General features: G+C 39.0%; 2 protein-coding genes across 2 annotated transcripts in view; one reads left to right on the plus strand and one right to left on the minus strand.

Moving 5' to 3' along the window:
* Nucleotides 1-3340: 3340 nt before the first annotated feature.
* Nucleotides 3341-27122, plus strand: part of LOC129236829 (cytoplasmic dynein 1 light intermediate chain 1) — a 30139-nt gene continuing 6357 nt past the window's right edge. The window contains exon 1 of the mRNA XM_054871077.1: nt 3341-4464. Coding sequence (XP_054727052.1) covers nt 4361-4464 — 104 coding nt within the window. The 5' untranslated portion in view covers nt 3341-4360. The remainder of the gene's footprint in view (nt 4465-27122) is intronic.
* On the minus strand, nt 12260-18632 carry LOC129236830 (armadillo repeat-containing protein 2). Its single transcript, XM_054871078.1, has 9 exons — nt 18311-18632; nt 18044-18152; nt 17588-17910; nt 17265-17500; nt 15927-16064; nt 15133-15848; nt 14879-15062; nt 13205-13450; nt 12260-13137 (listed from the first exon to the last, which is right to left on the minus strand). Exons 1-9 carry the CDS (start codon nt 18630-18632, stop codon nt 12322-12324), a joined length of 3090 nt encoding a protein of 1029 aa, XP_054727053.1. The 3' UTR covers nt 12260-12321.

The following is a 27122-nucleotide window of genomic DNA, read 5'->3' on the forward strand; positions in this document are numbered from 1 at the left end:
ACGGAAGGTTTCACTTCTATCGCGTCTAACCGTTAGACTGGTGTTTTTTTTAACTAGCGTATGTTTAACAGTTACTGCCTTGTCAGAAATTTATTTTATTAACTGTAAAATTAAAATGTATTTTTGGTCATAAACTTTTAAAATTTGTGGTTGTACGCTAAATTTAATTTTCAGTTGTTATTTTTGTAGCAGAATAAATATTCCCCATACATGTACGGGGAATGCTGCTGGAGTGACAGTCCTTGGCCGGATATAAGATCGTTCCGGTACCGCAAAACCGACTGCCGTGGGAACAGTCTTATTGCCCTGCTGGGATTATGTGTTGTCGTTACTTTGTTGATGCTGCTAGCGATACACAGTATATCGCCCATGCCGAAAGATTCCGGCAACCCAATGCAGGAAAATATTACTGAAGTGCTGGTAAGTGGTTAATTTTCTACCTCAATAATAAACACTGTGTCGTTCGACTTGATAATGTATGGTTTTATTCTTTTATTGCTTCGTCTGGTGTTCCTCAAGGTAGTTCCCTAGGTCCGCTACTATTTATCCTCTTAATTAACAATATTTCTTCCTGTTGTTCATTGTGTAATTTTCTTCTACATATACGTGGATGATCTAAAAATCTATTATGAAAGGAAATGTGCAAAAGATTCATCCATTCTCCCGTGTGAGTTGAATACCTTATATAGTTGGTGTGCGCGTAATCGTTTGTTCCTAAATATTAGTAAATGGACTACACTTCGTATGCGAAAGTTTTTAATGTTGTTCCAACAGCTTACTAGTTACATCTCGAACTCACCGCTAAAGTCAATTAGTGAATTGAAGGACCTGGGTGTTTATTTTGACTCAAAGCTGAACTTCACCACCCACATAAACTTTATTATTTCTAAATCGTAAGCAATGTTAGCCTTTATTCGTTGAAATAGTTTTTCGTTTTCTAATGCCTATACTCTCAAACTAGTGTACTCGTCCTTAGTTCGGTCCAGGTTAGAATACGCGGTATTTGCTTGGAAACCGTTACATGCAGTCTATATTAATAGTTTAGAGTCTGTTCAGGTAGCTTTTGTGCGTTTTGCTTTGCGCTCGATGAAATTCGTTGATCCCGTCCCGTCTTATCGGATCTAATGTCCTTAGTGTTTAGGCGTGTTCTGTTGTCGACGTGTTTTGTCTTCGATATTTGTGCTCAATAATTGTCCGTATCTTCTCAATAAAATTAATTTTAATGTTCCCTCACGCATTTTACTTTGTAATGAACTGTTTTTTGTGGGTATTGCTAAAACTGTTTATGGAATGAATGCTCCTTTCTGCTTTAGAAGGACGCTAGCTCAATTTAATGCTTATTCTTCGTCTTTAGTCTTTGATTTCTCTTACTCTAAGTTTACTTTTAAGAAGTTACTTATAACAATCTTGTCATAGGATCTTAACTTGTATATCCCTATGTAATAGTCTGTAAGCCTCTTGTTTGTTGATTACATAAAAATAAATAAATTCAAAAACTAATTCAGATATAAAATGCGTAGAGAATTTACTTTACTTTAAATAAAAAATTCGCGTATTTGGGTTTTAAATATTAGGATTGGCGAAGTGGCGCACCCACTTTATGCGTATGAACCCATGTATATGTAATAAAAAATAGTTTAAAAAAACTAAAAAACACGCTTTTATTGCCAATCGAACTAAAAAGTATAAAATAAATTTTAATGACAAAGAGACCTATAATGAAGTAATAGCACTTGAACGATCAGTCATAGTCAACTACCTCAGAACAGAATTATAACAAAAATTAAGATACAAATAGAATAATTCAAATTACTCCATTGGCCAGTTTTTTTCGATTTTCGTGGTGTGGTGCACTATGAATTCCTTCCACCTGGCCAAACTGTTAATAAGGAATATTATTTGAGCGTTATGCGTCGTTTACGTGAAGCAATTCATCTAAAAAGACCAGAATTATGGGCCAACAACTCTTGGTTTTTGCATCACGATAATGCACCGTCTCACACTGCACTCGTTCTTCGTGACCATTTCGCCAAAAATTCCACGCATATCGTTCCGCAACCACCGTATTCGCCTGATTTGGTTCCGTGTAACTTCTGGCCATTCCCAAAACTCAAGAGACCACTCCAGGGAACGCGTTTCGAGTCGATTGAGGAGATAAAAGCTGTATCGAAGAAGGTGCTGATGGCTATACCGGAAATGGACTATTTGGCATGTTTCGGGGATTGGAAAAATCGTTGGCATAAGTGTATTTCATCGAGAGGGGATTGTTTTGAAGGGGATGAAATTGATTTACAAGAATAAATAAAGATTTTTCATTTTACAACCAAATTCACCTTACTTTTTGCCCACAGGTAAAAAAAGAAAATATTAATCCTGGCAATCCTAATATGGATAATGGAAAACTTTTATCAAATTATTGCATTGTCATCGGTCCTTGATAGGTGTGCAAAATTCCAAGTCGATCAGATTTTTAGAAGCCAGTGAAAATTAAGCTCAAAGATTCCGTTACATACATACATACATACATACAACCCGACCTAATAAAAGTGTGTTAAAAATAGGTATGCTCGGAAGAGCTGAGAAAAATTATAAAGTGAAAAAAGAAATTTTTTTGAATTCTTGAATTTTATTGTTGTATATTAGAATTAGTAGTAAATTGTTGTGCAGTTTAATTTGTGGCTTAATGAAAAACTACTGTTCTTTCTTTCTTCTTCCGCTTCCGCTTTTCAAACACACAGGTAAACTTAATAATTCAAATCCTTGACAAAAATTTAAATGATAGGGAGCGCAACACACTTTAGTAATTTTTTTCAATTTCATATTTACAAAAAATATGCTAACTCATAGTTCCACTCTATTTTAACGAAGTTATTCACAAATATTTACGATTTTTTACTCTTAACTCATTATTTTCCCGTTTATTTTGTTTTGGTAGAATTATTACCGGGTTGATAATTTTTTTTATTTAGTACCCATACTGCAATTTACTAATCGCAGCTTTTTTAATTTGAATATTCGCACTAGAAAAATTTTAATATAAGGCTAAGTGCAATTTTAATTTAATTTTCTATTATTTATACCTATTTTTTTGTTGAAAGGGAACGGAAAGTTGAAGGCAAAAATAAAGTACATATCAAAGCTGTCAATTCATAGGTTTTTGACAAGCTTATGTGTCAGCAAATTGAAAATCAAAACTTTAACGTGTGCAGGCACAGTAAAAAGAGACAAAGCTTCGCAGAAATTCCTCTTTTTATAAAAATTTCCAACTATCGTTATTTATTGTTTACCACTTTCACGTTTACAGGTGGCAGCACTCATGGTGCACTGACGAATCGCAACGCAAATTCGTTTTTCGTTGGTTTTCTTCGTGGATGATCGAAGAGGTGGAAAAAGTTTTACTCATCGTGCGTAGAAAATCACAAAGAAAAGTTTTATACAATTTCACTAATGAATATTGGAATAAAGACAAATTAAGTGCTCGAATTGTAATCTGAGGCTAGAAAATCGTGCGCGTGCAAAACCATAGTAACGAAAAAATTGCTTATTACTACGGTGTGGTATAAGTAAAGTGAAGCAGCAGCAGCAGTATAGAAAACGGCAAAAAAATCCTATTGGACTTGAAACCAGATAGAAAAGCAAAAGACAAGTCGTCGTCATATGCGAAGAGCGTCACAAAGAGTGAAGAAACAAGTAGAAAGCAAGAAGCAAAAAAGTGGAAGTTAAAGAGCAGTAGTAAGAGTGGGAGCGTTAAATAAAAAAAAAAAAATTGACAGTTCACAGCAAATGTTGGAAAAGTTTCCATCTCCAATTGTTCATCTGTCCATAGGGTCATCACTGTGGTAGACCACTTAAAAGGCCTAGCGAATGGTTGGAAAACAAAGATCAGCAGAGTGAAAAATCACCGGAAAGAAAGAAGCTTAGTCCAGCTTAACCCCTTCTCCATATTGCTACTGTTGTTGCTGGTCTTTGTCGTAAATTTTTAGACTATGCGACTTTGCGCAAGTTTGACTGACGAGTCTTACGCTCTATAGTGTTATTGCCTGCGCCCTATACGTTCCGGAATACTCATACTGATCAATACATCCACCGCCAACAATAGCGCCGCTACCAACGTTAAAGTAAAGTTGGTGACCACTGCTACTCTAGTTCAAATCGTGACTTGTTCTTGTGGCTAAAGCCGAAGAAGCTAGAAGTGTTATACGTTGCTGTGGTTGTGCGTACATTGCTGGCAAACTACGCTACTGTCTTGCTGAATTAAGCTTTATACAACTATTTCATTTTGTTAAACGCAATAAATAAGAGGAAAAAAAAACCGCACACTACAAGCCGTCGCTGTGAGGATTCTATTGCGAGCATCAATATGGCGCTTGATATGGGAATACCTGTAAACGGCACCAATGCGCTGACATCATCCTTCACGGCGAAGAAAAAGGATGCGTCTACTTCAGCCGAAGAGAATTTATGGTAAGAAAAAATATTTGAATGAAAATATAAATAGTTTGTGGGTGGAGTAAAATATGTGCCCCATACGTTTTCTGGGCAAGAAAATGGTGACAGGACATAAACATCCATGAGCGCAATGAATGACACAAGTTTTTTAATATGAGTTATACGTATGAATGTGTGAAAAATTACCGAAATGTTGCGGCATAAGAAAATATGAAGGTGAAGGATATTTTTAGTTTACCAATGAAGGCCACATATGTTTGTGGTGTAGTGTAGTATGTGGGTGTGGATAAGAAAAAGTTGTTGCTACAAAAGTTTCAAGGTTTATAATATTAGTTTTTCATTATGGATTATTGCGCTAAACTGTGCAATATGGAAATGGTCTAAATTTGTGACACAAACTATCTTCATTTGCTTTGGTTATTCGCCGTGATAATCGCTGTTTTCGCGAATATGTTTCTTATGTAGCTTTATAATTTCTACTTTATTTCAAATGCTTTCAAATTGCTTGTTACAATGTAAAAAGTAAAAATTTAAAGCCGTAATTAGTGTAGTGCACTTGTTCAGAGTTCATATATTTTCGAAATGGATTTATAAATGACAACATTCGTTGCTATGTACCTATATCTCCGCTACTCACCCAGTCTAGGGTAATGTGTCAGCACCACACACTCTTAGGCTACTGTAGACGTCATTCTATTGAAAGCAAGTACAGGTGTATATATTCGTATGTGCGACAAACCTGATCGCAAGCACTTAACGCCCTTGTATAAAAACAGATTTGCTATTTTTAATTATTCTCATAACAAAGCTATGAGTTGGATGTATGTGTCATCTAAGCTGAAACACATTCTCGGTCCTATAATTTTCACCTTTCACAGCACACGTTTATTTATGTGCCACTCATTTCTGCAGTATCCCTTGGAAGCTCTCCAGTTCGTTAAATGGATGCCGACACAAGTATCATTATGTCATTTTAACACTCCTGTTTACGATGTCAGCGTGCAAATATTTCTGTGTACATCTATGCTACATATCCGCCGCTTATATACCTATAAAATTTGAATCCCATCGCCATCGCATGCCTACCCAAGTTCACATACATTGCAATTTAATGGGTCTGATTTCTCTCCTTGTGCTTGCATCTGTAGAGCATTAAAATAATTTAGCTTTTTATTTGTTTCTTTTCTTCTAGTTTACTCTCTCGCATTGCTGCACTTTGTATTCGTGTCATTTTTTCATGGATTTCTACTTCTCCCACTCTTTTCAATTTAGGCAAGTAGACTTCCAACGCTCTTGTTAGTTGCTCAGCTGACTGATTAGGAAAGCGAAAAATTGCAAATGCAAATATCTGCTTCTCACATATTAATGTGTGTGCGTGTGTTTGTGAATTTAAGCACACATTTTCTAAATTTATTTGTTTCACATTTTTGCTTTTTACGTTTAACAGCGCGTGAACATTTTGGCTGATTAGTTAACACCAACGCCATTATAGCCGCCGCTGCCAGCAACAACAACATCGTTATCATTCGCTTCCTTTTTTTATTTTATTACTTTAGCCGTAACTGAGAATTTTTGCAAATTCAAAGCGCAACAATTATTTTACCTTGAATCAATTTATCATCGTCGAACTATTAGCCAAATAGTCGTTCATCAGTTGGCCATTATCAAGAAGTTTTATTATCAGTTCTCGTAATAATTCACATCTGAATAATGTATAAATAAATTCAAAGGTTTCAGTTATACTTGCATACATCAAATGAGAAAAGAAATTCGGAATTGAACTGAACCATAAGCTAAACTGACGTACACATGCATTTGAAAGGAAACTCTCTGCAATGGTACACAGATGGCTCGAAGACACCAGAAAGCATAGGCGCTGGAATATATGGTCCCAGAACCAAGCGTTCTGTGCCTGCCGATGGGTAGTTTTCCAAGCAGCTCTCAAGGGGAGCGGTGTATACTATCTGTCTGTGGGCAGAGCGACAGTCACGCGGCGCTTGACTGTGAGATTAAGTACGCACTGGTCCTTCAATGTATCGAGTAACTGAAACTGCTAGGGAACGAAGTAGCGGACGTATTGGCAAACGAGGCTGCTGACTCGTTGTTAATAGGACCAGAGCCTTTCCTTGCTGTTGGGCAACACACCATCAATGAGAAGCTTAGGAGTGAAGATCTAAGGCCAAGGGAGGTTAGCTGCCATCAAACTATGGGGCTACGCCAGGAAATCCTTACTGGGGTGGTACAACCAAAAGGGGGATACCTTCCCAAGGGTAAACTGAGAATGCTCACGGGTATTCATACAGGTCATTGTAGGCTGCGCAGTCATCTGCACATGATTGGGATATGGTCCACTGATTCTTGTCGTTTCTGCGACCAATCCCAGGAGACTCCAATGCACCTTCTCTTTGAATGCATCGCTGTAGCGCGGAGAAGGTTGACACATCTCGGTCAAATGCAGCCGGAAGAAAGGCAAAACAGCTCTAACTTGAGTTTTTTTGGGAACTGTGTCTGGATGAGGTACTGTGATGAGTAGAGGGCACAAAAGACCATGAGTTCGAAATGAAAACCCCAAATTAATCTACTCTAATTTATACTTCTAGGTGCATATTCATACATACATACATACATGAATACTCCAATTTTGAATACTTTTGTTTTGGTTTTGAATTACCGTTAGTTTTAAAAAGTATCGTTCATTCGTTACATGGACAAATTAGCAGCACCGTCAGGAAAACATTTATTAAAAATCAAGAGAATTCTGAGCCACTTCAAACTTGTACTTTATTATAGATACTAAAATTTAATGAGCTATAAAATTGCGCACCTAAATTTTTGTTTTTAATTCTGAATGAAAAGTTTGAAATTTTGAGTTTGAAGCTTTGATTTATAAGATATTTTTTGTAGGATCAGCTATAAAAACGATAATGAAAATTTGAAGTATAATATTTTGTTCATAGACTCTCTCGCTTCTTCACTGCGAGAAACCGCCAACTTTCTCCCACTAAATCCACGGCTACCCTATTCACCACCTGGATGAAAGAGGTCAAACACACCAGTAACGAATGCTAACAAATTTGTTGATAGTTTGTTCTTCTTCTCGGCGCATATAACCGGTCCGAAACCGCAAGCAAGGTCCGCAAATCGCTAGTCGGTTTCGCTTGGGCCAAAGACAAATAAATGTTGCTGACTTTAAATATCGCCGTTTTTGAATTATACAGCGTCCATCTGGTCGCCTGGTAGTTGTGACACGCAGTGGAAGAAGCTGCAAGCCCGTCTAAATACTACCATCAGGACAGCAACGGGATGCCTTCTGATGTCTTTCTTGCAACATCTTCACAGCGAGGCTACTATGCTATCAGCTAAGAAACGTAGTAGGATGCTCTGCAACACCTACCTACCAGTTTACAGGCAGACTATATACGACATTCATCGGGAGTCTCTTACTACCTTTTTAAACTCGCGCTAACTGCTTAAGATTTTCGTGTTATCGAACACAAATTTTACTGATACTCATTAAGTGTTTTCAAATAATTGTCACTTTTCCAATGCTGCCCGGATATGTTTATTTATGCCAGTTGTCATCTATTCGTCAACGCATGGCGAATCGAAGACGGCTATATTATTTTTTAGCGGACAAAATTATTTACTTTCTTTGTTGCTTCTTTGCCTTGAGAAATAAGTCTTATTTTTGGAATAGGTGTCTCAGTGTCTTAGTTATTGAATTTTCAAAGGTTCCTCAATACCTGTGTGACCCTATAGATCAGTCGCAAACTATTACATATTAAAACCTCGAGATGCTTCACTGAGACTTGAATATTGTGGTACCTCTTTATTTAGAATATGTATAGTCCTTTTAGTATATGTACATATATTGTAGTATATATACAGTGTCGGACAAAACATATTGAACTCATTCATACTTCGACGTAATGATATTTTCCTAACGTGAAATGTCATTTCAAATATAAATTAAACACCCAGAAATTAAGACGAACTATTTATTTCTTGAATGCATAAACAAAATTAACAAATAGTTTGCTTCATAAAATTATATGCGTAAAAAACAAAATACATGCGATATTCAGAGCGACAAAACATATTGGAATAACAATAATTAACTAATATTTTATAGCATAACCATTATTTTTTATAACTTCACTACATTTTTTTGACTTGGAAGCTATTAGATTGTTGATAACGTCGACTGGAATATCCAACCAGGCTAGTTTGGCTTCTTCAAAAAGCTTCTTTTTGTCCCCATTTACTCCTTGCCTGTCTATCCTCCTATTGAGTATCTCCCAAAGGTTCTCAATTGGATTGAGGTCCGGAGATTGTGCTGGCCACTCGAGCACATTGCTTTTTTCCGATGCGATCCAATTTGATACCAACTTCGAGGTGTGCTTTGGGTCGTTATCTTGTTGGAACCATCACGAAAGTGACATATTCCACTCAGTATGGGGAAGCATCACGCTCTTTAGTATATTTCGGTATATAAACCTATCCATAATTCCATCTATTAAATGGAAAGGTCCAACACCAACCCAGAAAAACAACCACACACCATAATACCACCTCCGCCATGCCTAACCGTACCTCTGCAGTATCGAGGACCTAAAGCTTATTTTTTGGCCGGCGAACTCTTCTCATTCCGTCTGAGTATTTAAAGTTGAATTTTAATTCATCAGAAAAAAGTATAGTTCTCCATCGTTTCACTGACCAGTTAATGTGCCCCCGAGCAAATTTCAACCGCTTAAGCCGATTTTTTTTGGAAATAAATGGTTATTTTGCTTCTCTATAACTGTTCTTTAACTATACTTGCTGCCGACTTCTCTGGATCTTTCTTCAATTCTATCAATATTTTCGTGTCTTCGAGCTGTGTAGTACCTTTGGGTCGTGCTCCACGGTGAAGAGTTTCAACACTTCCAGTTTTTCGGAATTTTTTTATAATGAAACTAACTGTTGATTGCGAACTTTTGACAAATATCCTTTTGCAATAAACCGAGCTTGTAGTCGTTTATATTTAGTTTTTTCAATTGAACTGAATGTTTTTTCCCGCCATTAGCACGTTTTTTAATAAAAGTACAGAATTCTAGAATTTTCAATAGGAAACTACTATTGACTCATATTCCACCGCTCACATTGACCACATTAAAAAAAAATATCTTAGTACACATGGCTTGTACAGTAGCAAAAAAAATAACAAAATTCGCCTACTTCGATAAACTGAGACGAGTCCAATATGTTCCTTATCTTAGAAAATATTTTTTATGTTTTCATATAACAACTGGTTGCTTTTTATTTCTGTGATATTTTTTCTTATTTAAAATAATATTTGCAAGAGTAAAAAGAAATAGCTCCATTAATAGGTATCAGTCCAATATGTTTTGTCCGACACTGTAGTAGTATGTAGGCCACGCTCCTCTTTCGATTTTTGTTGTGCGTCTTGATGTTCCGCAATGAAGGGATTTACAGCCATTCGGCTACAGCGGTCGCCCTAAAAATAATTATTTCTATGATTTTTGTGATAACCACTGTTAGAGGCACAGATCTATTCGAAATTTAAAAATTATAATTACCTCCAGCCGAAAAACAAAAGCCGAAAACGAAAAGTATTGTCTGCTTCCGGATGATTTATATATCAGGAGCTTCAAATAGTAATAAAACATCTTTATTTTTATTTGGTTGTGAGACTTATGTGTTTTGATCAAAACCATATTTGCATACATAAATGCTAATGTATCTGCATATGTATGTATGTATGCAAATAACCGTTAATGTGAAATGTTATATTCATATTTGTAGGATGAGGTCATTGCTTTAACCCCCTAACGCGCATGCTTTAACCACTGCAAATAGAGATTCGAAAATTTAAAATTTTTTTCTGAGCAACTTTGGCACGAGAAACACAAATCTAAAGTCGAGTTTGCGAAATACAGACTAACATACATTATGTTGTAGCTTAAATGTTACGTGAAATTATCTGAAGTATATCTGTGCAGTTAGGCCGCATAATTAATTTTTTTATTATATTTTAATACAAAGTTATTTACAATAATTTATTTTTTATTTTAATAAAAATTTATTTTATTTATTTTTTATTTATTGAATTATAACAGTTTACAATTATATTGAAGCTATGCGCTCGATTCGAATACTACAAATATTTTTTTTAACTTCCGCGAAAAGAGAAACCATTCACTTAGTGATTTTTCTGGAGTTTCCGCTGACTAACACTCTGCTAACTACAGCTTCGTAATTTGCCGTCATAATTAATTTAAATTGATGTTGGTTTGTTGCATGAAATGTGCTTGAGAGCTGTCAACATCAAGCGCTATGAAAAAAAAAATTAGCACAGCTAAAATCGTTAACTTTGAAAATGAGAGCTCTGTAACTGCACTGTGCATTAGAGGGTTAAAACGCTACTGCCAACAAATACTTAAATCGGATTTAGGTAGTTAAGAAAACCTTTTCAAAATAGATAATTATCGCACTAGCTGCCTATCGCTTAAGCGTTTATTGCGCCAATCAAGAAGAAGAAGAAGTCTGTAACACTGCCCGACTTGTTGATTTTAGCCTTCATGCTTTCAAAAATTTTGCTGAATTGCAGACGATTTTTTTCTTTAATCCGGCTAATACCGTCGAAGTCTCTATACAAATTATTCAGTTATATAACTTTGGTGAACTATGATCTCCAAGTGGCAAATATTCGTAACACCCAAAAAAAACAGTTAGTATTATTTACTTCATAATCTTCTAATGTTTGATATTTGATTTCATTTGCAATCACGCACACTCACACATACACTGAAATGACATCCAGCACTTTATTCAGCACCAATGATTCACTGCTACCTTCGCAGCCCATAAAAAATTGAGTTTAGTTGCTATTGGCGGTGCAGTCATCAGCGAGGTTCGCTTGCTCGTCGACGTCGGTAACCAAAAATGAGATGCCACTGAAGTGGAGCCAGGGGCCTCATTGGTGGTATTGATCGTGGCATGCTGAGGTACACTCATTTTTGGTTGGGTTGGCAAATTGAAATTCCGTTGGCGTTTTCAATACGCCGATGCGGCTTAAAAAAAAGATAATATAAAACCAAAACGCAAATGGAATTGTATCTCCACACTCAAGTTCGCCTTGTCGGCGATGCGAATATTTTCGTTTACTTTTGAGACACGTTTTGTTGTTGTCCGTTGCTATTGTTTGGCAGTGAATGTTTCACGCTTTTATTTGTGCTATTGCTGAGGATTTGTTTTTATTTTTTTATTTTGTTTTCATTCTTCTTTCATAAGCTTTTGTGTATTTTGTTTTTGCTATTTTCGACACACAGGGGATGGTTTACAGAAATATTGGAATAACGAATAACGCACTTGTAAGTTTGGCCATTCAGGCATGACTCACACAAGAGCAGCAAACCAGTTGCGTGAATGTTATTTTCTACCATCATTAGCAAAAACCAAAAGCAACTGAAATTAAAAGAGAGTAGGAAATGATAAACTTAGCTAAATAGTCGTTATAAAGCGGTCGATGCCGTCACCACTTGCATGTGTTAAAATCTAATAAAAGGAGCAGAGCGAAGTGGCAGCCGAACTGATGAAGATAATTGAGTGTGTGAAATATGGAGCTGCCGACGGTCGTTGGTTGGCTAATGCATGTGTGCATGTGTGTGTGTTAAGCATTTCCCTGTTACATTTCCCCAGCACTACCCGTGAGAGAACTGTCACAAAACAATGAGTAAATTACTTTTTTGTTTTTATTTTATTTTGTTATTTTAATTTCATTTTTATTTCTCAGTTTTCTCTGCTGTTTGCTACCAATTTGTCGCTCTTGTTTTTTATTCATATAACTTGACCGCATTTAAATCATTTCAACTTTTACATTTCTTCAATGTAAACATCATCATCGTCCACCCCTTCGCCATGTTCATGGTCTTTATCATTTCTCGTACAAATTTGCTGCTGCTTCTGTTTTTGTTTTTCCGCCTCGGCCTCAGCCTCTGCCTCTTCCTGCTCTTGTTTATCATAGCTTGCCTGTATGCGTTCCAGCAAATCGGTGGCTACAACCGCGAATCCCTCCCACACCGCATCGGGTCGTGTGCTGTGCTCAAATAGACGTTCTTCATCCAAATAGTCGACCAACAAATCGCAAACATCATCTAACACTTGCTCCTGACATACATCTGCTACATCACTCGCGTCTATTAGTAGATTCCATAGTGCTTGACAAATGATCGTAGACAAGAACCAATCTTCCTCCTGCAATGCCGCACCCAACAGTGTGTAGAGTAGTTCAGTGCCTTTATGTTGCATGAATGGTGCACGATTCTCGGCATCACCCAGTAAATTAACTAGCACACCAATGGCACAAGCCTTGAAATCGTATGCCTGATTGGCATTTGTCGCGGACAGCTGTTGTACCAGCAGTGTTAGCCCACCGTTTCGGCAGAAGTAGCGACGTGCCTTGTCGTTGCGTGTCAAATTGCCCAATACGCGCGCCGTCTCCACCTGAGATGCTTCATCGCGACACGTTTTCAATGCATAGAACAGCGCTGTGGCTAAATCGCCAAGCACACATTGCAGTGAACCTTTGGCGATCATCACTTGTGCCGGTGTACTGTTCTGCTCCTGATAGAAACACAGATTATGCAGCGCGCCTAGTGTGGCATGCAACAGTTCCTGCAGGTCGCTCTTCTGCAACACAAACACAATTTTATTTATGAAATTTCCTATAGTTTTGATCTGTCAGCTAGCGACTTACCAATTGTATGGCCTTCATGTGCGTAATGGCATTCAATAGATTCAGCATAATGACGCCCAGATTGTGCATATTCCCCAAACCGATGCCCACTTCGCCGTTTACGGTCATATTCGCGACGACGCGTATCATTTTGACGAGCACGTCGATCACCGTATCGCCGAGTGAGTTGTGTAGTGTCAACGGTTCTTTGGAGTAGAGTTCCAGTACGCGCAGCAAATACTGCATAGCCACGTCGTTGTGATAGAACTGTGCAACCAAATAAAGGGTTTGAAGAAGCGTATTAGTGTGATATGATGTATTAAAATCAGCTAAATATATAAGTTAAGTGGTGGCAGCTTTACAATCACAAAATTAGAATATTGTGCTTGGGCAGTTTTGATTTCATACAATATTTCCTTGTGATAAATTACTTAGATAAGATGCCACTAATCCTGTATATTTTTTGTTGTTAAACAAAATTTCCTAAGTAACCCCGCTAACATTTTTTGTGATATTTCTAGCTCACTTCAAATAAATATAATATATATGAATTCTTTCTAAACAACCGTTTAAGGCCGAGCGATGAAAGATACAAGCTGAAAGATTTAGCATAGATTTTTTTCTAAAAAAAAAGTTAGGTATAAGAGAAACTTATTCAGCCATGTCTATCTGTATGTCTGTCCATCTGCGCTTACCATCACTTGGTTGAAAATTAACATATCTAAAGTAATCTAAGTATCTCATAAAATTGAAATTTAAGTTTATAATATTTGAAGAGTGCCCTTATCCTTCAAGGGAAACTCGAGCCATCTGGTCGAAAGCAAGCGAAGGCATAAGCGCTGGAATGTATGGGCACAAAACAAAGCTGTCTGTGCAAATGAATAGTTTTCCTAGCACAATCCAAGCAAATGTTTATGTCACCTGTCTATGGGCCGAAATCAATTTAGAAAGAAACCTTCGGAATGAAAAATTTTCCACACTGAGCAATAGTCAGACTGTACTTAAGGAAGTTAGCTCCTCACTAGTTCTTGAGTGCATCGAGAAATGGAATTTGCTAGGTATGCACAATCGCATCCGGCCGCATATGGGTCCCAGAACGTAGAAGTATACCTGGGAACGAAGTAGAGGATGCATTCGCTTGAGAAGCTGCGGTCTCGTTACTAAAAGGACGCGAGCTCTTCCTGGTCTTAGACTAACATACCATCAAGAAAATGCTTGGAAGCTACAAGGAAAAATATGTTTTATAAAGTATATGAAGATTCTATCAACCGAAACTTAATTAATGAATATCTGTCCCTTGTTCGTTTCGTTACAACTCTGACTGCGTCTACAAGAATTCACATTGATGTTATAAGTGTGGCTCTCCACTATTAGACCGGGAAAATTGTTTAAAACGTTTTGATGCACATAAATGCGCTAAAGCTTGGTGAAAATACTTTAATTGATTTTTTAAATTTTTTCTAAGGGTCATTTAAATTATTTTGCACATATTCGAAATAGGAACTAAAGTTATTCAGTGAAAATTTCACTCCTGCCCAGCCGCAATTAAATTCTTACCAATTTGTCATAGCTCAGACCAAAGTTTTTTGGAATTCCACTAAGCGACATATCAAAGTTTTCATTTATACTTAATACTCGTACTTGTGGTAAAACATTTTTTTTTTTTTTGTATTTTTTACATCTCTGATTACTCACCTGCACTCGTGCGTTGTCGTATTTCGCCATAATATTGCCGAGTATGTAACCAAGTCTACTGAATAGTGACAGCAATTTTTCAGAAGCATTATCAAAGATCTCGCAACACGGACCCAGAAGCATGCCAATGCGTGCCGTAAAGTTGACCAACACATGACAACAATCGCTATCCTCAGATAGCACACTGCAATAAGACCGAGTTTCATGTTAAAATTTTCAAACCCCCGACTTGCTCGCCATCTCTTCGTACTCACCTTAGCGTGCGCACAATATTCGCCTGCACTTCCAGTTCGCCAGTGGCCACCTCTGCTGCACGCACCAAATGTGGGCAAGCCAGTTCCAATTGTATGCTCTGCTGTTGCATAGCACCCGCATCTTGTATTGGCATGTCCGCACGCTCTGATGCATTCAAATCCTTTTCCATAGAGTGCGTCGTTTGTCGTACATCCGACAACGCACGCAAAGCGGCAGACAATTGATACAGTGAATGCAACGGTGGTCCACTCAACTTCTGTGTTGCACCTGCCTCATTTAGTATTTGTAAATGCAGCACCATAAGCTCCACAGCGCCGTGACGTGCCAAACGCTCTACAAGTGAATTTTGCTTGCTCAGCTTTTGGTAGCGATCGTGTTGTAATTGTTCCAGTGCCTGCTTGATGTCGGTGCCGGGTGCAGGCGCTGTGGCTGGTTTGCGTGGCAACTCCAAACATTCTGCCCAATTGCGATTTTTATCTTTGGTAGGCATTACCTCTGCACCCCTCTCCTGGCCGGTGCTGCTGGTGAGAAAACGTATGGAACCGTAGCCGTAAATGCACGCCTCTGGATCGTCTAACGGACTGGCGCGTCCCAAACCGTCGATGAGCAAATCAAGTAAGTCATTATCGTGGAAAAGTTGGTCGTTTAGTTCGTTACGCGCCACTTTGAAGATAAGTTTGCAGGCGCCAGTCAAATTACTGCCGGTGACGCGTAGCTATGAAGTGAAGATAGAAAATGGAAAGTGCTGTTAAGAGCTGTTAAGAGCAACCAAGCAACGCTTTAGACTACTTACCGCTAGTACTACGCGTGCAACGCCCAATAGTATTTTTGGCGAAGAACACTCCACTAAGCCGTAAAGGCCGCCTAGAATGAAGCCTCGTTTGTAATGTTTCTCATTCTTGCGCACCCGCATGTAGAGCTCAACAAGGATCTGTAAAAAGGAAAGATTAGATAAAACTATGCCTAAACAGTAAATCTCTGCGCACACCGAATATAAACATTTTATTTTGAATAAGATTTTACTCTTAAAGAAGACAGGTCTTCAAGGGGACTCACAAAGTGAGCCAACACACAGCTATTTGTGAATCGCCGATTTTACGTACAGGAATGACCGGGGGTGAGAGGGTAATGGTTTCCCAACCAAAGGCTGTTATTATCAGCGATCTATCCCTTTGGCCACCGTAGCCGAATGGGTTGGTGCGTGACTACCTTCCCTAGTGCCCAGGTTCGAATGTCTGGGTATAAAACACCAAATGATAGGAAAAGTTTTTTCTAATAGCGATCACCGCCCGGCAGGCAATGGCAAACCTCTGAGTGTATTTATGCCATGAAAAAGCTCCTCATAGAAAGCCATCTGCGGCACAAAGGGACCTACAGCCGCCATTTATGAAACAACATCAAGGCGCACATTGCAATTTGGAGGGGGAGCTCGGATGTAAGGCTATACAGACAGCTTTTCATGTTCACCAATGAACTGCATTTCGATTTTATCTCAAATTTTCTAATTACGTGGAGCAGTAATTCACAAATTAATACATTCAAATTTTTGCCACTCATTTGCGATTGGTCACGCAATGTTTTGCGCTCTTTGTCTCTCTGATAGCAAATGTATATGAGTGGAAAAATGCTCAATGAGCCAAGTGGTGACAGTGACTGGCAAGACTATAGAAAAATAATTATTGGCGCATGCACTTCTGTTAGGTGTTTGGGCAAGCTTGTCCTCCTATTTGTGTTGGGCGTCTTCATTTTGTGTCCGTATGACAGATATTTTTTATGAGGAACTTTTTCATAGCAGAAATACACTCGGAGGTTTGCCATTGCCTGCCGAGCGGCGACCGCTATTAGAAATAACTTTTCTTCATTTTGGTTTTTCTTACACGCAGATTCGAGCCTACGTAGTCCGAATGGTAGTCACGAACCAATTCATTCGGCTACGGCGGCTGCGAGATCATACTTTATAGGGTCTCATATTCGAAGACAGATTATGGGGTATCTTAATATAGAATTCTCTAGTATTAAATGCTGTTACTTTTAAACCAGGTGGTGCCAGTGGTTTTATCTGTTTACCAGCTGTATACTTTCTCAATATATTGTTCGCTCGCAAATAAATAAAAGAAACATACAAACATACCGAATTAATGTGATTCGCTGTCTCCTCAGTGCATTCCTTGAGGCCGGCATGCTCCTTCAAAAGCCCGATCAACTTCTCAGTGGGTGACTGTGCCAGCAAATGGCTATTGCGTTGCTGAAATTTACGTGTGCTTAGAATATTGATCGCCTTATTCGAGCCACTCAAATCCAAAGAACTGTTCTCTCTGCTAGTTTTAAAGCGTTCCCTATTTGTTGCGCCATCGGCGCATTGCTTAGCTGTAGAAAATATGAAAATTGAAATTAAGACCTGGTAATGGACATTGGGAACTCAAGCACCCTACGCATTTTCTTCATTCCACTTACCCTCTAACGATAAACTCTTTATCTCCAATGCAGGCAACTTCCTTGGAATTTGCTTTGCTTGACCAACCCCTCCGCCAGTACCAATACCAACAGCTACAACACCACCACCACCACGACCAGCTTCGCCGCCTGAATCTATTTCATTGCAATCGCAACGCGCGTCCCACGAATTCGAACGTCTTCCGGTACGCCGTTTCATTTGTTGTTGTTCAAAGTCGTTTGCATTTGGTTCAATGACTTCTTGTGGTTGGTGAACCGTTATCGGTTCCAACGAAGGTGTCATAGGCGTAATTCGTTGATTTTCGTTTTGCAAGTAACGCAAACTACAACGAGAGGACGATAGTAGAGGAGAGGGAAGGCGGACAAAGAAAAGTCATACCAAATTAGAAAGAAAACTAAATTCGTATAATAAGAGTAGAGCAGCTGAAGGTAAGCTAGTTCCAACAAAATACTTACGAAAATGCGCTGGGTGGTCTACCCGCCAAGGCGACCTTGCCATAGAGCGCGCGTCCAGGTTCACGTGGCGTGATGGGACGGCGCGTGCTGACCACTCGCACGCCACCAACTACGCGGAAGGCGTAAAAGAAGAAGAAAAAAAAAGAAAACGGACAACGTTAAACTATGAAGGACATCAGCCAAATGAATTTATTTTTATTCAGCGGAAACGCGCTTGTGAAGTTTAAGGACAATGCGTTCCACTGGCTTCCCTAACTTTTCACTTACTTGCGATGCGATTGCTGCCGTTACCACCACCATCACTGCTGCTATGCATTACGTTTGTCGAAATCTCCGCCAACATTGATTTGGCTTCGCTAATCATTTCTGCTGATGTTTTTCGCCGCTCCAAAGTATTTGTCGTATCGCCAAATGCAAAATTTTGTATGATATGTTTTTGTTGTTCTTGATTTTTTTGCTGCTGCTTCAATCTGCCTCTGTAATGTCCATCACTATCGGTGTGGTGATTATTGAACGGTTGCGCGTACTTTTGGTTTTGTTCCACTTTTCGACTTTCACTTTGTGATCGCCTTTTCTTCAGAAGTATCATTATAAAATGGATTTAAGCACTAAAATTTTCACTATAGAAGCTCAATTTTTTGTTAATTTTTAAGCGCGCATTTTCACAACTTTTCTCTTTTTTTTTTGCGTTTTTATTTTTTACACTACATTGGCCTTTTTGAGACTTTTGCGCATTCAACGTTTGAAATAGAGAAAAAATTAATTCATATCCTGTCTGTGTTACGGCTAAATTGAAAATAACTGCTAGACGGTGGTAATAGTGCACGGTGTAGTGAAAAATATTTTTCGTTTGGGCTTTCGTGCACCATGCCAACGCGGACGGGTGTTGCATGCGCCCATTGTAGTTGTTGTTTTCCTGATACATACTCCTTTGCCCGGCGTCAATTGTGTGCTATGCGTACAATAGACACGTTGGTGTAAACATGCTAGGCTATAGGTACATATCTACATATGTAGTAGTGGATGGCACAGTAGCGAGTGATATAACAGAAGTCTGGTATTTCACAAGATTTTGCTCTTGCCTGTCGTTCCACGGCGATCTATAACTGTGATCCTACTGTAGCCCAATTTCGAAAGAATTTAGGCTTAATGACGCTGATGATATCGACATTGTGGGCATTAGTCAGCGGGAAGTTGGTGCAACTTTCTCCAGTCTTGAAAAAGAATCCCGTCGAGACAAGACAAGACAAGACAAAGTATTTTGTGTCAACAACTAAAAAGTCTACGCGTATTGGAGAGCAGGTTGCGATTAACAATTACGAGTTCGGCGTAATCAAGGACTTTTGTCTTCCTACGATCTAGTATTAACACCAACAGCAACGTCAGCCAAGAGATTCAGGAAAGAAAAACTCTTGCCAACAGGTGCTACAGCCCAAAGTAGACAATTAAAAAGCACATAACTCATCTTCCCGGTATTATCGGATGACGCTGAGTCCTGGACATTGACGAATACCGATGGGCGGTTATTAGGAGCTTTCGAGAGAAAAATTCTTCACTAGATCTGTGATCCGATTCGCGTGAATGATGCATATCGAATAAGATGGAATCACGAGTTATATGAGCTGTATGCCGACATCGACGTCGTGAAGCGCAATAAAACTCAGCAGCTGCGCAGACTAGGTCACGTTGAGCGAATGGATAATAACGCTCCAGCAAAGAGGGTGCTCTGTTCGAAATTCAATGACGGAACTCTCAAAAAAAGACATCCTCATCTACGTTGGGAAGCCCAATTCGACGAGGACCTGACCGCTCTTGGTGCTTCTAACTGGCGTCAACGCGCGCAATGCAGAAGCAATTGGTACAACATTTTGGTAGCGACCAAGACCGACCCGACCATCGGTTGTAGTTGCCAACTACTTTTCTTGTAAGATGAAGAGGCTGTGCGGAAGTTCATGTACGACTGGCTCTTCCGGATGATCAATGTATTGATGTATTCTTTCAGGCAGTGTTGTGATTATTCATTTCAGAACTCCGTGTCGTTGGTGTGCTTGCTCATCCTCCTGTCTACGGATCAATATACACTCTCGCTTAGTCCAACCGAAACTTTATCCACTTACATTCCATCAAGGAATGAGTGGAAGGGGGGCTACACTTGGAGACATGGCATGGTGAACTTGTTCACGGATGGATCGAAGTTGGAAGGAACGGTTGGCTGAGTAGTATATTGCGAGGAGCTCTCCATCAGACTCAAATTCAGGTTACCGGACCACTGCAGTGTATTCCAAGCAGAGGTAGCCGCAATCAAAGAAGCAGCTACTCACATGCGTACTAACAGTCAAGAAAGTAAGTATTTACTCCGACAGCCAAGCGGCAATTAGGGCCCTCGGGTCAATGATGGTACATTCGAAACTGGTCAAGGAATGCCTGTCTTCACTTTCGATTGTATCCGAATTCCTTGGCCATAAGGCTCATCTGAGTTCCTGGTCACAGCAACATTGCAGGAATCTGTGAAGCTAGACAAGGGACATGTGAGGTGATTTCCCCGCGAAGGGAGAGAATTTGGATCCCTTTGACCACCTGCGGTCTGCTCCTGGGAAAAATGGGGTTCGCGCCAACTCAGCGAGCTCTGGGCACGTACACAAACTTGTAAGGTCGCGAAATTCTTCTGCCCACGTGTGGAGCGGAGGCGCTCCAGCGAGCTTCTGATGTTGTTAAAATGTCAGCTCTCGAACTTCGTGGGTTTTCTCACAGGACACTACCCGCTAGGTGTGCATACTGTGAGACTTGAAATAACCTCGAGTCTTTTTATGTCGGATGTATGGAGGATGTGGTGGAATCATCTCAGAGCTTACTTCCTTACTACGCCTGCTGATATAGTAGGTCTTGACATTAAAAATTATTGTCAGGGCTATTTCGGGGCTTGCTGTTTATATTTCTCGCCTTGGGCACAACTAGTATTGTCAGGTGCCATCTGAAGTTTCTATTGTTATTAGAGCAGTTTACAGTAGTTATAAAAAAATCATCTCGGCGGTGTGTTGATCATCATGGAGAGTATTTTGAAAAGCAATAAAACCGTTTTCAGCCTCTAATGCTTATTTTTTCATCGTTAGGCCAGAAATAAAAACAGCAACCCTCGTATAACATCCTTGTAGGTAGACCCCGTTGACGTGTTAACTTTCTCAATTACAAACCAACGACGGATGACTACGCATAGGTAGTTAGTTGCCTTCCGTTTATTTTCATGTCACTTGCAGCTATTTTTTCAATCACGAATGTACTTTTAATTCAACTGAAAATATCCGTGCAAATTGACAAAAATTCCAAGTGGTGTTAAGAACACAAAACAGTGGCGCAACGAGCTTTTTATTGAAAATAATTATTATTGGAGCCACTTTGACAACTTGAACAATAGTAAATACTATGCAAAATAGACGCCACTGCCCGCACTGGCGAAAGGCTCTAACAACACGAGTGAGTGCGAGTGCAGGTACTAGAGAGTCATGCTCGCTCGTGTTGCTCTAAAGTTACATGGAAACACCTTTAAAAAATCAATAGACGGCGAATTGAATTGAAATGTAATGCAACGGGCAAATGAAACAATAGTTGGAATAAAATAAATATACTAAATATGTGCAAGAGTGGAGTAGAATAAATCATAGAAAATTGTTTGCATTGTAAGTGGGTGGACATAGCAGTTAGCTCGGCGTAGGCATTGACTCGCAAGTGCGCTGTAAGTGAATGAGTAATCACGAGTGCGGAAAGCTGTGAAGAGGTGCAACTCTTGTGGAGCTCGTGTTTGTGTACGTAAAGGAGAACCAACTGCGCGTTAAAATAGATGGACGGGCGGTATTTTCGTGTTGTGTCATTTGCATGTCAAAAGATTTATCGGCCGCTGGTGTGGTGCTAAATTTTGCTTAAGTGAATGTATTGAGTTAAAGATAAAAAAAGGAATTGCGAAAAGAGTCAAACAATTTGTGATGTTAATAAATTCTAAAAAATTCATAAAAGTAATAAAAGTCTCAAACTATTCTAAATGATTGTCTATTTTAACGTGCATTAATTGAATTGGGTCACAATACAGTAATTAAATTAAAGCCATTTGAAGAGTAATATAATATAAAAAGTTTTCGATCTAGACATGCGATTAAGACACTGTTCCCTATTCGAAGAAATTGGTGTTGCCGTCACAGGCACAGAGCAGCTGCTGACCACTGAGTAAGTTGAGTAGTAAGGCGGCGTAAATAATGTATGTTAATTTTTAATATTGCACTAGCAACAGGGTGATCGAATGAACTGTATAGATATCGGGTGTTTTTTTTTTTAGCTGCATGAAAACTACCGATATTGACAACTATGGTTTGACAGTTGAGAACGGCAAACTGTGTCGGTATTTTTGTTCAGTAAGGTTTGGCAAGTCATAATGAATCGTTTAACGCCAGAACAACAGTTCCAAATTGTGGAAATTTACTTAGATTTAGATTTGTGGGTTTCGTGGGTTTTCTCACAGGTCACGAAGAATGCGCGAGGAATGCATGCTGTGAGGCTTGGAATTACCTCAAGTCCCTTTGGCGATGGATGTATGGAGGATGAGGTGGAATCATCTCAACACCTTCTCCTTAGCTGCCCTACTCTGGCGGGGCTAAGATCCAGACATCTTGTCTCTTACTTCTTTGCTGCGCCTGCTGATATAGCTGGCGTTGACATTAAAAATCTGATGAGTTTCATCAGTAGCACAAAGCGGTTGACGCAAATGCAGCACAGTTATCGTTCGTAATCCACACACTCTAAACCCACCATCCTAACCATTCCAGCACCACCTCTCCCCGCCCTCTCCCCGCATCCCATTGGTCTTCCTCTCTCACCTCACCTCCTTCATAATGGTACCACAAAGGACGAAACCGTTTTTTCTTAGTCCCAGTGTGCTCATTCCTTGGGCAACCATATTAACCTAATCTAACCTAGATTCGTTGGTGTTTAATACTTCGACTTCAAGGTCTTTTGTGCCCTCTACTCATCACAGGGAAATTTACTTAAAAATAAATAAATCATAGAGTTCACGGAGCACTGGCGGCATCATGGCTCCTTATTTCTTTCAAAATGAGGAAGAAGCTGCCGTTATGTTGAATGGCGAGCGCAATCACGCCATCCTTATTGAATATTTCTTTCCAAAAATTAATAAGCTAAACATCGACGACATTTGGCCTCTACAAGACGGCGCAACTTACCATACAGTCCGCTTAACAATCAAGCTGCTATTGACGCCATACGGCTAGATTGCTAGATTTATTGGAAAAATTAGTCAAATATGGGACTAATCGAATGGACCATGTAACTCGTAGACGCGGCGGATATATAAAAAAATAAATGCCATGAAATTATCTACCAGATTATATTGGCTATGGGAATAAGTTTCCGCACTCGTAAAAGAGGTGTCGCTGCTGATACTATTTTTGTGTTCGCTCTAGTGATATACTGGTGATTTGAAGGAGTATATGTGAGGTCTCGATCGTAGTAGTTGACATTCATTTGAAGCGTAAAGATACTTTTTTCTCTGACGTCAAAAATGTCTAGGTTCGTCCCGAAAAAATAGCATTTGCGGGAAGTCATGCTTCATTATGACCTTTCAAAGAAAAGTGCAGCTGAAACGTGTCTTATATTGATCAATATTTACAGTTGTCACGCTCCGTCAAATACAACTTGTAAAGAGTGGTTTTGGCGCTTTCAAAGGGGCAATTTGGACGTGAGTGATGAAGATCGCGAAGGGGCACCGAAAAAATTCGAAAATATTCAACTACAACAATTATTTGATAATATGTCTAAGGAGTTGGATGTTGACAGATCAACCGTCGGTAAACGTTTGCACGCGATGGGAATAATCCAGAAAGCAGAACTGGGTGCCACAACAATTGAAAGAAAGGGATATCGAAAGACGTTTGGTGACGAGTGAGATGCTTCTTGAACGGCAGAAAAGAAAATGTTTTCTGCATCGTACCGTCACTGGTGATGAAAAAGGGATCTATTATGATTACCCTAAGCATCGAAAATGTTAGAGCCTGCCAGGTGAACCAAGTCCATCGACAGCGAAAAAAAATATTCATGCATATTGTGGATGTCATCAGAAGGGTGTAATGTATTATGAACTCCTTAAACCATCTGAAACCATCACTGGCGATCGTTACCGACTGCAGCCAATGGGTTTGAATCGAGCTCTCAAAGAAAAGCGGCCAGAATGGGACGGTAGACTTGACAAACTGATTTTGCTGCATGACAATGCCAGGTCACACGTTGCTAAATCGGTCCAGAAATATTTAGAAGGACTGAATTGGGAAATCTTGCCCCACTCGCCATATAAAGGACGGAAACTTATTCCCATACCCAATAAAACAAAAAATAAAAAAATTTAGAAAAATTGGTATTGAATATCCCAATATTGCTATTCCGCGAATTTCACTGTTTCGCGCGTCATCGAGTTTAAAGTAAATTTAACGAATTAGCTGTCAAACCTTGAATTTGATAGCTCATGGCATACGATCAAAAGTACATGATATATCTTGCTTGGTGTATGGTATACTTTTTGCCATCAACAGTCGACACAGCCGATATATCTCTTACGATATTAGATTCACTTCCGTGCAGCGCGATATTCTGTTTGTCAGCCAATACAGAGTCAAAGTTCGCTCGTACGACGGTAATCTTAGAAATTCGAATTTACTTGTTTTCCAATACTTTTTTCTTTGGACTCGAAAATATTTAGTCTTAGAAGGTGTAGTCCAAAATAAACAAGACAGAGTTAAAATAGAAACAACACGATTTTTTTTTTTATAACTTCGAGTTTATTTATTCAAAATAGTCCCCTCTGGTCTCGATACACTGTTTTGCACGATCTTTTCGAAAGAGTGTTTCAGGTCATTGACCGGAATGTCCTTCAGGATGTCGGTACAAACCTTTTGGTTGGCGTCTACAAACGTTTTCCTTTCATGGTCAAAAGCAATTTTTCGAATAGGGGGGAGCCATATCAAGCGAATACGGTAAGTGTTTGATAGTTAAAATGCGATTTCTGTTCAAAAAATCAGTCACAAAAGTGGATTGATGTGATGGTGCATTATCATGCAACAAGCGCCAGCTTCATCCTTCGCGGTATTCAGGGCGAATTCGACGAATGCGTTGCAACAAACGCTTCAAAACGCCAAGATAGAAAATTACATTGACGGTTTGGCCCGTTGGCACGAACCCCTTCTGGACAATTCCCTTGGAATCGTAAAAATGAATGAGCATCGACTTGATTTTTGACTTCTCCAAACGCGATTTTTTTGGGTGGTGGCTCGTTTGGGGCCTTCCATTCGGCATTTGACGCTTAGTTTTAGGTTCACGTTTGAATCACCACGTTTTTAAGCAAGTTCTCGTCTTTCGAATGTTGAATTCTGAGCAATTTTTGGTCCTCAGTTAACTTGTGCGGAATAAAACGTGCGCAGACTTTTCGTAAGCCCAAATGATCGGTTGAAATATGATAAATCGATGTTTTGGAGATATTAAACTCCGATTTTTGATAAATTTATGAACAATTTCGATGGAGTTTTCGGTGATTACTAATTTTGGGCGGCCCGGCCTACACTGCTGGTCTTAGGTTAGACGCACGTTTAGTTGCATACAACTTTGCTTCATATTTATTTATTAAAGGACGATAGAAAAGAAGTTGATATGCAAAAACATTTCTCATTTATTGATACTTTAAATATAATATTCAAATGATTATACATATTTGTGTTATTTATGTTTTTCAAACATTTTCTTAAAGCTACTCAAAATAAGGCGAATTTTTCTTGGTAATTAGAATAGGCTTTTTAATTTTTATAAGAAAAGTATTTGGATTTTAATTTAAATTACTATTTGATTTATTTGAAATAAAAAAAAAATAATTTCAGTAATGAGTACTGCCTCCTTTGTTAGTAATAACTTCATAAATCCGGTCCTTCATAGAATGATACAAGGAATCTATGTAGTTCAAGGAAATCTCGCTCCAAGCACGTTTAATATCTGCAGTTAATGTTTCCTTATCTTCGTATTGCTTTCCTCCTTCGTATACCTTCCGTGTTAGCCAGCCCCAAACATTTTCAATTACGTTAAGATCTGGAGAATATGGTGGCCAGGTCATGATATTAACGTGTTGACTGGAAATAAAAGATTTTACTACTCGAGAGTTATGAATAGGAGCATTGTCTTGTTGAAAAATCCAAAGAATTGGTCCAAAGAGATCTTTTAATTTTGGAAATACGGACTCCAACAATGTTTTGAAGCGATCGCCGTTCATCTTTTGATCGATAAAAATCAAGTCAATTGTTCCATAAAACGTGATAGCACCCCACACCATTATTCCCCCTTCTCGGCTATGGTGACGACTTAAATATAGCTCATCTTTCCGCAAATCGTGATAATAATATTGAAATCCATCAGGGCCATCTAAATTAAAACGTTTTTCATCAGTAAATACAAATACAACGCCAATCATTTAGTCGAGTGTCAGATTGGACAGTCCATGTCATGTATTCTTTCGCTTCAGACGCTTCAGGTGTTCTGCATTTCTGATCGTACGCTGAACAGTTGATAGGCTTGCTTTTACTCCGGCCAATTCCTTGATCTTAGCAGCAGATTTAGTCGAATTCGAAGCAATTCTAACAATTTGGCGTACTGCTTGTTTTGATAGTGCCTTTTTCCCCTTTGAAGTTATTTCCATATGCCTCTGGATCCTTCAAATATCTGTAAACAGTTCTGAAGCTGCGATTTATTTGTTTGGCAATGTTCCGATTGGACAGTCCTTGCGAGTGAAGTAAGTCTACTTTTTGACGTTCCAATAAGCTCATAACAGCAGCTTTTCCCATTTTTTCTTCAAATGTAGCTCGAAAACACTTTATTTGTTTATTTTTGATATTTTTTCAATACGAAAGTTTACACTTGTCCACGCAATACGAAGAAATTTAAGCTGCGTCTAATTCAATGACCAACCGAAAACACGTGTGATTGCCATAGAAATTTCTATAATCTCCGAATGTACAGTTATTTTTTCGCAAATCAACCAGCTGTC

The sequence above is a fragment of the Anastrepha obliqua genome, chromosome 2 (assembly GCF_027943255.1).
Source record: "Anastrepha obliqua isolate idAnaObli1 chromosome 2, idAnaObli1_1.0, whole genome shotgun sequence".
NCBI lineage: Eukaryota > Metazoa > Arthropoda > Insecta > Diptera > Tephritidae > Anastrepha > Anastrepha obliqua.

What these genes read in the sequence shown, in the direction of transcription:
- LOC129236830 (XM_054871078.1), bottom strand. Translation starts at nt 18,632, where the DNA reads ATGATACTTCTGAAGAAAAGGCGATCACAAAGTGAAAGTCGAAAAGTG. An exon ending in CGGCAGCAATCGCATCGCAA is followed by an intron (nt 18,153 to 18,310) that starts GTAAGTGAAAAG and finishes CCTTCCGCGTAG; the next exon opens with TTGGTGGCGTGCGAGTGGTC. An exon ending in AAAGAGTTTATCGTTAGAGG is followed by an intron (nt 17,501 to 17,587) that starts GTAAGTGGAATG and finishes TATTTTCTACAG; the next exon opens with CTAAGCAATGCGCCGATGGC.